Here is a 15,856-nt window from a genome sequence, read left to right on the forward strand (position 1 = left end):
ATTATCGTTATAAGCTAATATGTATTAGGTCTTTACTTCTGTTAGGCGCTCTTAGTATTTGAATCTGTTAATTAGTTAGTCTTCAGAATAGTTCTTTGAGACAGTACTATTATTATGCCCACAATGAAGCTGAAGCTCAGAGAGGTTAGTAGTTTGCCCAAGAAAATTATCGTGTTCCAAGATATAAACACAGGTTGTCTCTAAGTCCTGTGTTTAATGTGTCCTATAGGAAAGGGACTTCCAAATTCTGGTTGAATGTCTTGTATGATTCCAAGCAAGAATGCTGCATTGGTCAACATCAGCAGAAGGGAATTATCAAGAGATTAATCATAAGTTCTCAGAATCCATGGTTAACTAGAGAACTGGGCTGGAATCAGTCAATTGAAGGCTAACATGGTGAAATTTATAGCAGGAACAATCTGATGAGGAGCCACAGTACATTGCTCGGAATTCAGATTCTAGACAGGACTGATTTGATTGACAGGAGACTATCTAACAGGACAGAGGTCCTCAGAACGAAATGAAGGTGGATGAAGAAATGGAGATTAAGCAGCAACAACAACAATGCAAATGTGTACCATACAATGAACAGAAATCTACTGAATAAAGATTTATGAATTTTAGGTATTCCAGCAAAGACTGAAATTTGTGCTCTAACGATGAAATAGTATTGACAATTAGAGAATTCTGGAGCCACCCTTTCTAATGTTCTGTCCTGCAGACTAGTAACCAGTTTTCTATTTTACATCCTCTTGCAGTTGTCCTGGTTCATGCCACCATTTTTTCTAACCAAGGTAATCTGATAACCTCCTAGTTTCCCTGTATGCATTTTTTATTATTTGTTTTCCAAACTGAAGCTAAAGTGTTCTAAAATACAAATGAGTTATATGACTTTCTAGTTTAATCCTCCCCATTGTTCATGGGTAAAAATCCATCCTTTCTACCCTCTGGCCTCAGCTTACCTCTCCAGGTTCCTCTCTCATCCCTTCAAGGCAAGTTCACTCAGACTCAAGACTATTGCCAAAATCCAGCTCTTTCTGCCTAGAACCCTTCGCCCACACTGCTCTACCTGGTGGCTCTTAATGGTACTTCTTAATCTGCTCAAATCTAGAGTAAGTACACTTTCTAGGTCCTCGAAGCAGTGTAACTTAGTGTAGATGAGTGATCCACAAACTTCCAGTCTATGACAAGTTAAATTTAGAAATTAAGGATTGCTGTGATTTTTTTTTAAATTTTACAAACATCAGCATTAATAGTGGAATTAATTTTTTAATTGGTCCTTTACCACAATTTGACAGATACTATTTTATGGGACCCTGTAATGGTCACATTATACTACTTGCTAAATTACAGTCTATTCTAACTTTATATTTACCTTTTCATAAGCCATGATTTCAGGAGTAGCACCTAGTTCTTATTCATAATTCAGGGTGACTTATACAGCTGGACTTAAAAAATCCCCCCTTTTTAATTGATTTATAATATTTTAGAAATGTAGGGGTAGAGAATGTAAGTTTGAAATGTCTGGATCTGCCAGTTTACCATATTTTCAAATCATATTTTCCAAATTTAAATCAATTTCTATAGGATGAACAAGGACTACAATTGAGGAAATTGAGAAGTTCAAAAGGGACTTGCTGAGCTTGGTAGGTAGCACATACCTACATTCCTAGAGACTTGGGAGACGGATGCAGGAGGATCACAAGTTTGAGGTTGGCTTTGACAACTTAGACTTCATTTCCAAATTAAAAAAAAAAAAAGAAAGAAAGAAAAAAAAAAGGCTGGGGTTTGGTAATGTAGCTCAGTGGTGAAGTGTCTGAGTTCAATCACCAGTAGCAAAAAACGGGGTGGAGAGGGGCAATTGCATGAGCACTCCAATAGTCTTTTTTGTTTGTTCTTTTCAATTATATATTGTATGACAGTATTATACAGTATTTTGACATATTTATACGAACATGAAGCATATCTTATTCTAATTAGGATCCCAGTCTTGTGGATATACGCATTATTGAGATTGACTGTGGTGTATTCATATATGTACGTAGGAAAGTTATGTCAAATTTATTTCACTGTCTTTCCTATTCCTACCACTCCTTCCCTTCATTCTCCTTTATCTAATCCACTGAACTTTTATTCTCCACCCCCTTTGTTGTGTGTTAGCATTCACATATCAGAGAGAACATTTGACCTTTGGATTTTGAGGATTGACTCATTAATTTCCAGAATATACAAAGAACTCAAAATGTTCCAATAGTCTTTGAGCAGGTCATGAAATTATGAACATTCCCCTACAAAAAGAAAATGAACATAAATGGTATTTGTACTCAATATCACAGGCTCGACCACCAGCAATTACAAATGTTTAAGAATACATGCCCTGAGTCAGTTTTTACAAAGGTTAGAAATACATGCTCAAATTTACTGATTACTAGTGCTTTTGTTCTCCTTACTCCTTGACACTCAAAAATATAGAAGTTTCCAAGGAACCTGGTGGATTAGACTTTTAATATTTATCGTATTAGAAATTAAATCAGACCTTTTAAAAACAAGAATACATAAGCATATATTCTATTAGCCAGGGTCGTCAGAAGAGTAATATGATCACATTATTTAGCTTCTGGAAGATCCATTGAGTATCTTTTTATATACCCATTAATAGTTCTACACATGAAATGTCAAGTTTCCTATTTCTAAAGAATAACATGCACACGGATAATAGCCAATTTATATATATGTTTGTATATATGTGCATACATGTATATAATCAGTCTCACATAAGGGGTTTGTCTATATTCATGAAACATAGGTGTCAGCTAATTTTATTCTTACTAGTCTTCATCTTCATCTTCCTCAGTTTCTTCATTTTCCTCAGTTGCAAATACAGTTGCTTCTTGTGCAGCCCTGAAAGCCTGCTCCTCTTCCACACCAGGGTCATCCATTTCTGTAATTTCTGGTCCACTAGGGTATTCTTGATAGACTGGTGGTGGAACTGGGGGTGTGTAATTGTCCACACTATACTTATGACCCCACCCTATGTAGAGATTCTCAAACTTTCTGTAAGTAAAAAAATATATAAATAAGTCTGTATATTCTGTTCAGTAAGAAAATGACCATTCTATAGCAATGAAGTGCTATTATTGTATCATGGTCCCATAATTTTAAAAAAACAATACATTTTAAATGCTAGAATTAAAATATCCTTCAGTAATTCTACTACAAGGAATTGTTTTGATCCAACTGCTTAAGCTGGTTAAGGAAACCCTGGGGCCAGACCCTGTCAAAATGTACACTATACCCAGACCCCAAGTAAAGGCCTTATTTAATTATTCAGAAAAACACTTAATACCCTGCATAAAGTTAAAGAAGTTCAAAACATTGCTAACCCAGCAAGCTCATGGCTTGTGCAAGGAGTCAGCCTTGTCATTAAAAACTCATGTGTCACGTTTTTAGGTTTCACCATAGGCAATTGCAAAAGCTTCACCTGGTTGCCCTCCTGGACATCTGCCCTTCCCACAGCAGATAGGGGCTCAACCAATGTGTTGCCTTGTCTAAGGGAGTTGTGGCCTAGGACTCTGGCCCCTCTGGCTGGTCTTGCTCTTCACATGTTCACATTCCTAGCCCAGGTTGCTTGTTTCTAGGATTTGAGCTGAGTCCTGAAGGCATCCTTTTCCATCCCCTCCTAGTTCCCCCACCCCGCCTTCCTTCCATATTGCAGAAGCCTTTTCTTCAGAGACTCCCTTGTCAATGAGATGATGCCAGAACCCCACATCTGTGGCACCTTCCTATCTGACTCTCCACTGGCGGCCATCACATGGGAGAAAATGGAACAGGGAGAAGACAAAACTGACTCTTCCTCATGCTAGCACAGTAATGATGAAAGGCTTAGTCAGCTCTGATGTTGGCTTGCTGCCACAAGAGCTACTCTGACACCTGGCAGCTCAGTGTTCTCCTGCTCTGTTGAGCTTTAAACACTAGGTTATTAGGAAAAAAGTGGAAGTGTGAGACAAATGGAGGTGTACGTGTTGGTGAGGGATTAAAGGATTTTTAGTATCCTCTATATCTTAATTTCCTTGAGAGTGACAGCCTACATAAAACATATTTAAAATTATCTTTTACTGAGATGTTCAATAAAAATGATCTGAGTCTTAAACTAATTTAAACACTGCTTACAATTATCTCCATTTATCTAAGTGAATGTATAAGTAAATTACCCCAGTAATCATAGATGAAAAAAACATATTTTAATTCAATTAATTAGATAACTAAGATAAAAGGGCAAAAGCCTGAATTGTTCTAATATCTTTTACTGTTTAATAGAGATGCTATTTGAATAAATCTTAGGCCACACGTACCTGATACGTCAAAGTTGAGTTAAAGCAATAGTAGATTAATATGCTAGTGAGAATATAATTTCCAGAGTTAAACACTCACAACAATGAGTTTGTAAAGTGGTCAGATACTTACTTGCCATTGGAAAAGGCATATGCTCCAGGCCAGAGGTTGGATCGGAGGACTGCGATAGCATATTGTGGGATGAGATTTGAGGACAGCCGTGTTGTCCAAGCAGGCATATTCTGAATCTCTGGAACCCAAGGAGAGATTTGAAAACTTAACTCCTAAACAGACAAGAAGATACTATATAACCAAAGTCATTTTTATAAATCTTATACACATAGATACAGGCACACTTGATAGAGAAGTAAAAGTTAAGACAGCAGCTTAACAAAATCAGGAGAGAATTTATGAATGTTTTGGAATAATAAATTTTCAAATATATGTACATATATGCACACACATATTCATTTTTGCAACACAGGCTTTATTAACGGAGAAGGGATTTCTGTGGTAGAGGGAGTACTATTCATAACCAAATGAAAGGTCAAATTGTTACTGTGGAAGAGACTAAGGGTTGCAAGCACAAGCAAAGCAGATGAGAAAAACAAGAACATGGGACAAGAGTGATTGTAAAGACAGCAGCACCGGTGTTCAAGTTTGCAGAAAGCAAGACAAGAATGAAGCATAAGACCCTGTGAACATTTTTAGCAAGAGCTATGGCCCACTGTGTTCCCTCCCTGCATCATTCTTTCAGCTTCTGTCAGAGCACATTGGCATGGTCAACGGCATTCTTCTCTCCTACCATTCTGGAACACATGAAGGGGAAGGGGAGGAAACCATGGCTCCAGTTCACTTTTAGAGGTTTGCCACAGAATGCACACATTATGCAGTTTATATGACTGGGTTAACAGTCATCTAAATTACCTAAATCTTCAGAGATTGGTGTCAAAAGAGGGGGCCCCACTTCCTGTTCTATGTAGTCAGGATCTTCACCTTTTTCTTCTTTTTCCTCATCTTCTTCCTCTTCTTCTTCCTCATCTTTTTGCACAGGATTGAACCAATTACAGCGACCCTGGAAATGAACTTTGCATTATTTAATAGTCTCATGAGGACCTTAACATTTCAGAATATTTGTTCCTATTAAAGCAATTATCAGAATGAGTTTTCATTGTGTGGGACATCAGTCGATTATCCATTCATTCATTCTATAGTTATTTATCAAAGGCTATTTCCATTTAGGTAATTTCAAGAATAAAATGTATTATTTATTCTAGTAATTTGTCCACTTCTTGAAGTTGCAGAACTTGAAGGTTTATGTATGCTTTAAAACTATCAGTGAAAAGGTAATAATGTTTTTTGTTGGTTTGTCATATGTGATTTATATAAGTGAAGTAAAGCTAATATGGTATGATTATTAAACAACAAAATTTTAAGTGAGGTAATAAGGTAGGTAGGCAGTTATAATTTCTCAATTTATCTAGAGCTCTCTACGTGTATCTCTTATCTAGTTAAAAGTATAATGAAGATTTTTGTACCCACAAACAAGGAAGTATAGCAGAGTAATTAAGAAGGGGGACTCTGGGTCTATTCTGCACAGCTTCATGTCTATCTGACTGTTATGTATTAGCTATATTACTTTGTCATGTTTCCTAAACCCTCTGCTTCAATTTCCTCATCTATAAAATAAAGATAGTAATATTCAATCTTTCATAGAGTTTTTATGAAGATTAAATTATGTATGTAGATGAAATTTTATATAGCCCCTTAATTATATTTTATTATATATAAAATGCTTTTGGAGCAGGTATTGGGGATTGAATACAGGGTCACTCAACCACTGAGCCACAACCCCAGCCCTATTTTGTATTTTATTTAGAGACAGGGTCTCACTAAGTTGCTTAGCCCCTTGCTGTTGCTTAGGCTGGCTTTGAACTCATGATCCTCCTGCCTCAGCTTCCCAAGCTGCTGGGATGTTGGGATCACAGGTGTGTTCCACCATACTTGGCAGATATATTTCTCTTAGTAGCACCTGGCACAATAGGTTCTATGTAATAGTGTCCTATATCACTGTTTGCTTCCCCTCCCCATTTTTGTTATAATCCTATAGTGTTCTTGGGATAAAGATTCAAGTTTTTTGGAGATAGAGTAAAAGAACTGTTTTTAAAATGAATGCACATAGCTATATTGAATTTGTACATCACCTGGCAAATACCCCTACCTGTGGAAGAATATGCTGTACATGATGAACCCAATTGGAGAGAGATTCCACTAGATCCATCACTTGAATGCCTTCAAAATCAGGATTTTCCTCAAAGCTATCTCTCCCACCCACTTCTTCCTCCTCCTCTCCTTCCTCTTCACCAAACTGGAAGAATCCTAGAGGGCTGACATGAGTTCCTGCTGAAATTCTGGCAATTTGTGCTCGCAAGTAATTGCTCTCATTTCCTGGGAAAGGCGGGTAGCTTAGGATGGGAGCATCTAATCTCCCAGTGAAAAATTTCTTGATTTTTCTTGCAATCACAATTTGTGCAGGCATAACTGATGGTAACTTCACCCAAGGTCTTCCTGGTTCGTTGCAAACAAAATAGACATATTTGTTGGCGCCTGTTCTATTTTCTTCTTTGGGTATAGTTGGTGGGGGCTTGTAAAAGGCCTTTGGTAATTCATCTTCCTCCTCTTCATCAGCTTCAATTGCTCCATTGTCCCTTTCTTCAGCTATGTCTTCCTCCTCCACCTCCTCTTCATCTTCCCCCTCACGAAATTCCACTTCAGCTACAATATAATTTCTTTCTATACCCAGGATCTTGCCCCAGAAACGGCATCTTTGGATTGGGTGGGTTTCAATAAGTTGTTTGAGGGCAAGAAAGATGCGGTAAGTCTCATCAGTGCCGAGACCAACTCCGGCTTGTTCAAAATAAAAAGCTGACTCCATTACATTTGGAAGAGAGCTTTCTGCCTGGGAAACAAATGCTGGGGTTAAAATTTTATCCATAAGGGAATGTTCACTTCTCTTTCCTCCTTATACATCTTGATATTAGTGCTACTTTATGTCTCCACCACTTCTTCAACATTTCTTCAAATACTTAACTCAAACTATAATAATTCTGAATTTAAATTATTTTCTCCTTACTTGTAAGTGTAACCTCTTACATTCATTGTGTCTTATACTCACTAATATATTACAGTGGCCCTGTTTTGTGTGTGCTTTTAGGCAGAAAATATTAATAACTACTATCAATGATAAAAATTCAACACCCTTGTTTTATGAAACATATTTAAGCAACTCTTACTACCCTAAAATAAGGTATATATATACATATATATATATATATATGTATATATATAAATAACTTATGTGCCCATGTGTTTAGAAAGAACATAGTTTTATATATATACATATATGCTTATATTGCCATAAAAATACTTGTTAAATACATGGTTTTACATATGTGTGTGTTAAATAAAAATCAATACATTAACCTATTTAGGGTAACAATCAGGATAAATAAAAAGAAAACATCATAAGTGCTCAGACATTGCCTATACTTAAAGATATAATATAGTCAGATGCTTGCCCCTACGTATGACACATAGTTTTGGACTTAAGTAATAAAGATAACATAAATAAATAATTCTATTATAGAAATTCAGAAAAATGAACAAGCAGAATATCAAGTATAGTAAAACATTTATGAAAATTTAGGAAAGTTAGAAAGAGCATTTTCTGAGATCAATATAACTTGTAAGACAAAATGTTGACTCATAAGATAGAGAAATGGAGAGCACTTGCTGTTCTTACAAATGATCTACTTTCGTTTGTATTATTACTCTATGCCAAAATAGAATTTCTTCTTAGCCTATTGCCACGGTTCTCATTTTCTTTATTGAGCCCTACATTTATTATTCTCAAAATCTCCTTTTAGTCATTTTGTGTCACTCATTGCCTTTTGCTTGCAGGAGTTCGTCCATCTAACTCAAGTGATATTTGGCTGTTTGAAATGTGAATAATGTTTTAGTCAGCTTCTCATTGCTGTGATCAAAATACTGGACAAGAACAGATGAGAGGAGGAAAAGTTTATTTGGGCTTATGGTTTTATAGGGAGTTGATGTATGGTTGACTCCAAAGCTCTGGGCTCCAGGTGAAGCTGAAAGGTGTGACAGGAAAGCTGCTCAGGACATGACAGCCAGGAAACAGAGAGAGAACTCCTCTTGCCAGGGACAAAACATAACCCCAAAGACACGGTCCCAGTGATCTACTCACACTCAACCTGCAAACAGTTACCACCACGTACAGTAGTTCTTTCAAATTATTAATACATCAAGCAGATTAATCCACTGATTAGGCTATAGCTATATAATCTAATCATATAACCTCTGAACATTTCCGCATTGTCTCATACATGAGCTTTTTCGAGACACTGCATATCTTTTCCCCTCAGAATTTTATTTCTTTTGGTCTTCACTTTGGTGATCTTCTACTTATCCTTCATGTTACAAATGAAATATCACCTGCGCTACAAAGCCTTGCCTAATTTCCAACACCAGAGTTAGTTGTTCCATTCTGTCTGACCCTGTAGCAAGCTGTCAAAACAATATAATAATAACTGCTATAATACATTTCTAGTATATGCCAAACTTTATACCTATTTTATACCTTTTGACTACCTCTACTGCTGAGTGATTATCCCCGACACTTAGAAGTTTAGTTACTTGCCCGAAGTCACACAACTACGAAAGTGAATGATATAGCATTGCTACCCAGATGGAACTCCAAAGCCCAAGTTTTTCCATCATATTAAACTATCTACTGCGCTCATCCAGTTTTTGTTGTCTCCTTCACTAAACTTTAAGCAACTCAAAATCAGAAGTCTTTTTCACATGTATATCTCTGGACCTGGAAGGCAATAGACAGTCACAGAGTTTTGTAAGTGAATCAGTGAATGAACAAATCAAAGTGAGAACTAAGAACAGGAATCATGGTGTGGTCCCAAACAGGAATAAAACCGTGAGCACTGTAACATTCATGTGGGACAGAGTTGCTCAGATTTCATTGCTTCAGAGACTTTCCTCCGGGAGTCTTGGGAGTCTTTCCACTCTGTGATGGAGCTTTTCATCTGCACCTGATGATTTAACTCTTCCAGGTTTTAAAACTAATCCTACCTCAGGGTCTCAGGCTTATTTGTGTTTCTCCCCAACCCCTATAATGAGATTATGCATCTCATTATAATTTTAAAGGACCAGTGTCATATATGTAGCCTGTTATTTTCTGAAATGTCATTACCTGGTGCATAACTCTATCTGAAATTGATTATTATTCAACAAATATTTAATAAGAAACAGCAACTTGGAGAACAAAAGATAGGAGGAAACCATTTTATACTCTGCTTTCCAGAAACGTATCCCACAAACATTTAGCAAAATGTGAAGATTGAAAAGCACTGAAACATGATATGAAACTGTAAAAAATGACTCAGTTAGGAAGAACATGGTGAGAAATGTGGTTGATTGGAGAAAGCTTGAAGAGATTTAAGAAAAAATAATGTGTGAATACTATAAAATAGACAATTAGTAAAAAAAAAACTTGAAACCATACCGCACTCAATCCAAATAAGTATCAAAAGTTATAATAGTAGAAAGGATAGTAGAATGAATCAGACATTGTTACCCTTGTGTGTGTGTGTGTGTGTGTGTGTATATAATATATATATATATATATATATATATATATATATATATATATATACTATATGACCATATGACCAGAGGGATTCTACATCATGTACAACCAGAAGAATGAGAAATTATACTCCATATGTGAATGATGTATCAAAGTGCATTCTACTGTCATGTATAACTAATTAGAACAAGTTTTTTTAAAAATTATAATAGTGACTCACTATTTCATCTTCTAATTCCTGATCAGCTCCTTCTAAATTTCCCTGGAGAAAAAGAGTCTTCTGCATCTCAGCTATTTCATACATTGGGAGCAGCTCATTCTCATTTTGGAGTGTATCTAATTTTTTACTAAAATGAGCCATTTTCACATCTTGGCTAATATTTTCAATGATGTCAACAGCATTTTCGGGACGCTCATCTAATATCTTGGTCAGCACATTAGAAAGATGATCGTATCTGCCCAAAGAGAGAAGATTCCAAATTACACACATTCACACATACACAAACACACACACACACACACACACACACACACACACACACACACCAAGAGCATTTAAACAAGCATTTGATACAGTCTCAGTAGCATTATTTTAGGGAATTTCAACAACTTGAAGTCTTCAAAGATTTTTCAGTGAAGATAATTTATACCATGAAAGAACCTATCCTACAACTTTCTTAGAAAATGCTTCTGATACAATTTGGATGTTTAAGTTATTAAAGAAAAACATTGTAACAAGATACATATTCTATATCAGGTACATTTTTTACATTTCATTCCTGAAATTGAAATCTCTTGGTTACATACTTTGAAGTGATAAATATTTTTCACTGATTTACCTTAAATTATTTTCCATGCCCCCTTCCTCTGCCCTCACCAAATCCAATTTTTAAATCCTATTGATTCTACCTTGTTTTTAAAGCCAATTATCTACTTCAGTGTTTTCAGACCTACAAGAAATGCATTTCATATTGCAATCTCCATTCAGACACAACTAAAAGACAACTGTCATCAAGTATTACCCCTTAATTCAAAAGTGACATATCTAATATCTTGTTGTATCAAAAACCCTGCTTTTTATTTCACAACCAAATTAATGAAGCTATCCCTACCCTCTCAGGAATTCTTTGCATTTTATTCATACTGTTAGGTATGATTTTCCAATAGCAGATTTGCAGTGTGGATTTATTTTTAGGAAGACAAAAACTGATCAAAACTGCTTTCATATTGGAAAGAAAATTTCCTGTTCAATGTGGAAAGGTGCATAAATTGCCTCTCTGCTGGATGCATCTCTCAAATTTTGTTTCTAATTACTTGACCCTCTGTCCAGTGAGCTAAATCTAACAAAAATCACTTTCATACTTGGTTAAGTCCCAGCTGAGAGCCTTTGTTTGTCCCCAGTACATCATTCCTCTTAAAAAATAATATAAAATCCCCTTCATGCTCAAGGACACACCACTTTAAGACATTTCTCCAAACAATACTGAGCCCTTTCTGAGAACACTGACATGCTGCTATGAAATATTGTACATTATATATTTCCTATCTAGAAACTGCATTAGGTTTTTCCATGGCCAAGATTGGAGTTTTATTTTTTATTTATTTCCTCCCTTGCTAGAAAGAAACACAATAAATCGATAAGTGTATAGTTCCTATTAATTGATATATTATTTTTGAGCTTTCTTTGTTAATGTATTTATCTTAGACCTTAAGAATGTCACAAGAAAACATGTAGATGCTATGCACAACCAATGTGAAAGGCCATTCACAAATATTATGTTTGGAGAATATGTTATTCTGTGCCCAAATGTTGCTGTTCTTGTAAGTGAACAAGATTGTTTTGACTAGGAGTTTCTTTAAAACTTCATCAAGCTTGCCTAATTTCCATTTAGTCTTGAAACTCATGGAGAACTCTCTAGACTAAAAAGATGGTTGTTACCGGGCAATAGCAGGTTTTTAACTAGAGTGTTTGATTTGCTCCAGTAGGGGCTAGGGAAATCAGAATCCAAGTCAAAATTTTCATTTTATTTTTCAATATAATGTTTTAAGTTTTAATATAATGTCCATAAGTGTTTTATTCATATTTCCCCAGTCAGGTATTACAACAAAGAATTTTTAAGTACATATCTGATGTACTTTTATTAGATCTCAGTGGTGCTTAACCATGAGCCATATGCCTGAACCCAGGGGCACTAATCACTGAGCCTTTTTCATGTTTTATTTTGAAACAGGGTCTTCCTAAGTTGCTGAGGCTGGCTTTGAACTTGTAGTCCTCCTGCCTCAGCCTCCCAAGTCACTGGGATTACAGTGAGCACCACCATGCCCAGCTTTTATTAAATCTAAATACATAATAAATATATATTTTTGAACTGAGAATTGAACTAGGGGAGTATTTACCACTGAGCTACATCCCCAGTCTTTTTATTTTTATTTATTTTTTGAGACAGAGTCTCACTAAATTGTTTAGGGTATTGCTAAATTGCTGAAGCTGCCTTCAAACTTGTGATCCTCCTGCCTCAGCTTCCTGAGTTGCTGAGATTACAGGCATGTGTCAGCATTTTTTCAATTAAGCAGTATTAATAATTTGTTTTGATAGAATGATTGAAAAAGAGGAAATAATTTTTCCTCTAGGCTTTTTATTCAATAGCAAAAAAATTATTAGATTCTGTATTTAATAACGGATTTTCATTGCTACAAAAACAGTTTTTATGATTGCCAAATTGGATCTGCATATGAAAGGTGGGGATTAAAGGCATCTTTACTAATAATATCATTCCCTGATACAAAAAAAAAAAAAGAAAAGCATCTTTACTAAGTATTTTTTCTTTTTTTTTTTTGTATCAGGGGATGAACTCAGGGACACTCAACCACTCACCCACATCTTTAGTGCCCTATTTTGTATTTTATTTAGAGGCAAGGCTCACTAAGTTGCTTAGCACCTCACTTTTGCTGAGACTAACTTTCAACTCACGATCCTCCTGTCTCAGCCTCCTGAGTAGCTGGGATAACAGGCATGTGCCACTGCGTCCAGCACTAAGCAGTTTTTAACTGCAGGCTCTAAAGAGGATAATGGTGAATACTTTGGAAAGTATTCATTTATTAACTCAGAAACAGCATTTGAAAATAAGATAAATTTAAATATTAAGTAATATCAGCTAGAAAATAATTCATTAAGAGAATTTTCTTGCTTTACTTTTTGTATTCAATTTTAAATGTTTAGTAAACTCACAAGTATTTTTATGAAGCTCTTTTGTGATTGTAAAATATTAATCAACTCATGCTTGTTATTTAACCTGGCACATTATGACAAATTTATTGTAGGTATTCAAGTATAATCTTCTACTAAATTGCAAAATTACATTCTCTATAAGTAAGTTGTATCTAAAATGATAGATTATAAATAATATTTTAAATTGTTCAATCTCAAGTTTTGTTGAAGATTTCTCATAGCAAATGCTTTTTTCATTAGACTTTAAAATCATATTTTACATTTTCTAAAGCTTAGTAACAGCTGCAAATATTTATCACATTGTATGTTCAGTAAGCACTCAGAATTTACAGGCAAAACAGGAAGCATCTCAACAGATTATGATGAGAACTGAAAATGATTCAAAGGGTGTGGACTGTAGTCCTGAGCTGCCATTCATTCACACATCCTCATTCAATCATCAGTTGACAGCATTGTGCTAGGCACTAAGTACACTGTGGTGTACAAGACTCACATGATCCCTTCACTCTTGGGGTTTCCATTCCAGTAGAAGAGGAAGACATTAAGATGTAAGCCCATGAGGCTGGGGTTATGGCTCTGTGGTGGAGCGCTTGCCTAACACGTGAGAGGCACTGGGTTCAATTCTCAGCACCATATTTAAAAAAAACTAAATAAAATAAAGTCACTGTGTCCATCTACAACTAAAAAAATATCTAAAAAATATAAGCCTATAAATGTGTATGAAATTATAATGGGCATTAAGTCCAATGAAGGAAAATAATAGATTATTATAACAAAGTTGTATGGAAGCTGAATTCTGAAGGGTCAGAGTCTGCCAGAAGACTAAGGGAAGGGAACTTCTGTGCAGAGAGAACAACGTGAAACTCACCAGGCTGTGTGACTGGAGCACAGTGATAGAGAGATAGATATGAGAGATGTGAGCCAGTGGAAACGAGAAAATTCTGTTCTCTCACAGTCATTTCCTCCACTTAAAAACAGATAAGTTCATTTTATGTTTTTCTAAACTCCTTTTTAACCATAAAATTCAGCTATTATTCTGTAACTCTGGAGGCAAGATCCTCTACAGAGCTTTGCTGTCATAAATTCTGAAATTCAAACTACAGTGGGATTCCCAGAACTTATTTGACCATCACATTTTAAGAGAAAAGTGGATAAATAGCATGTGCCCTAAAGGCCTCCTATGGTGACCAATTTTCCTAGTTGGCCCAGGATTGAGCAGTTTCTTAGGATGAAGAACTTTCAGTGTTCAAATCAGGACAGTCCCAGGAAAACTGTGTTGGGAAGGAACTAAAAGCCAAGTCATGCAAGCACTGGAATGCTTAGATTGCAGACATGTTCTCTCTGTATATCTGCAGGCACTTATTTATTACAATAATCTTGGAAAGATGCTTAGACTTCACTATATTGCTTTTTTGTTTGTTTGTTTCTGACAAAGCCCATGACCAACAATCCTACATTTTATTTCTGTGTGCCTAGGTTCTTCAAAGAAATTTGAAGAATCCTGACAGGTGACCTGTTCTGAGTCCTGTGATACAAAGCTATGTCACTAACTCCCTTTTAGTATAAAATCTTCTCAAGTATATTTCCATTCACACTCAGAAACACACTCTCACACAGAGATACTCACACCCCCTTTTGCTTTGACAAACTTTTTTTTTCCTCTTGGAAACTTACAGATTGAGGCCCGACTTGCTACTGGTCCTCAGTAGGTAAGCCTTAGCATTCTGAATGGCGATCTCAAGCATGCTGGGGGCCTCTTCTGAGGCCCCAGGCTCCAGCTGCAGAAGATCACAATTACTGTTTGAATCTTCTTCCTGAAAAATGTCAAATCTCAGCTCTTTTTGTTTAGAGGTATCATAGCTTGGGTCCTTTGGCCCATACATTTCAGATTTGGACTGCTGAGACTGTGGAAAGGTGTTTTCCTCCAATTGTCTTGTGCCATGAAAAGTTGATTCTCTCTTGTCAGATGGTTGTTCCAAAGGATCAGAAAGAAGTGTCCCAGCATTAGGAATTATACTAGTGGTCCTGTCTGACTGCAGTGGGGTTCCAAGATCCTGCTCCCCCAGAGTCAAGGGAGGAGTGGAAGAAGGCTTCTGAGGAGGGGAATGGGGAGGTAATGCCCCTGGTTCTGTGAGGTCTCCCAGAACCATGCTGGCTCTGGACCGGGGGCTCCAAGGAGGACTTTTGCTGGGCTGAGGTCCAGTTTCTGGTGCCTGCTCTGCCTCCAAAGGCTCCGATGACTGAGGGTCAGGGACTTGGGGAGAAGCTGCTGTCTTTTCTTCCCATGGCCCCTCTACTTCCTTCAATTCGTGGTTTTCTTTTTCTTGCTTCAGGGAAGTCGAGTCTTCCATGGAAGGAGACGAGAAAAAAAGGTTTAGATGAAACGGGTGTGAAGATTTGGAAGAAGGCAATGCAAGGCTGGTGTTTGCTGAGGTCTCTTATGTGATCTCTGGGTCATAGCTGCTGGGTAAGTTGCAGCGTCCTGTCTCCATAGCAACCCCGGGCAGGGTTCCTTAAGAAAAACAATACAAGTCAGTTGCCAGGATTCTAGGGAGGAGCCCAAGAAACATGAAAATCCTAGGTTTGTGATTTGATGGAGTCCCTGCCCCTCTATC

The 15,856-nt window shown here is 36.6% G+C and overlaps 1 protein-coding gene across 2 annotated transcripts; it reads right to left on the reverse strand.

Moving 5' to 3' along the window:
- Positions 1-2,828: 2,828 nt before the first annotated feature.
- Positions 2,829-15,623, reverse strand: Rsph4a (radial spoke head component 4A). 2 transcript variants are annotated; one of them, XM_077801969.1, is made up of 6 exons: positions 14,916-15,623; positions 10,233-10,467; positions 6,554-7,291; positions 5,260-5,407; positions 4,465-4,582; positions 2,829-3,054 (listed from the first exon to the last, which is right to left on the reverse strand). In XM_077801969.1, the coding sequence occupies exons 1-6, from the start codon at positions 15,590-15,592 to the stop codon at positions 2,829-2,831; spliced, it is 2,142 nt and encodes a 713-aa protein (XP_077658095.1). In that variant the 5' UTR covers positions 15,593-15,623. The 2 variants fall into 2 exon arrangements, with proteins under 2 accessions (XP_077658095.1, XP_077658096.1); XM_077801970.1 differs by lacking the exon at positions 5,260-5,407 and having other exon boundaries at positions 2,966-3,054.
- Positions 15,624-15,856: the final 233 nt, after the last annotated feature.

This window comes from Urocitellus parryii, chromosome 8 (genome assembly GCF_045843805.1).
Source record: "Urocitellus parryii isolate mUroPar1 chromosome 8, mUroPar1.hap1, whole genome shotgun sequence".
NCBI lineage: Eukaryota > Metazoa > Chordata > Mammalia > Rodentia > Sciuridae > Urocitellus > Urocitellus parryii.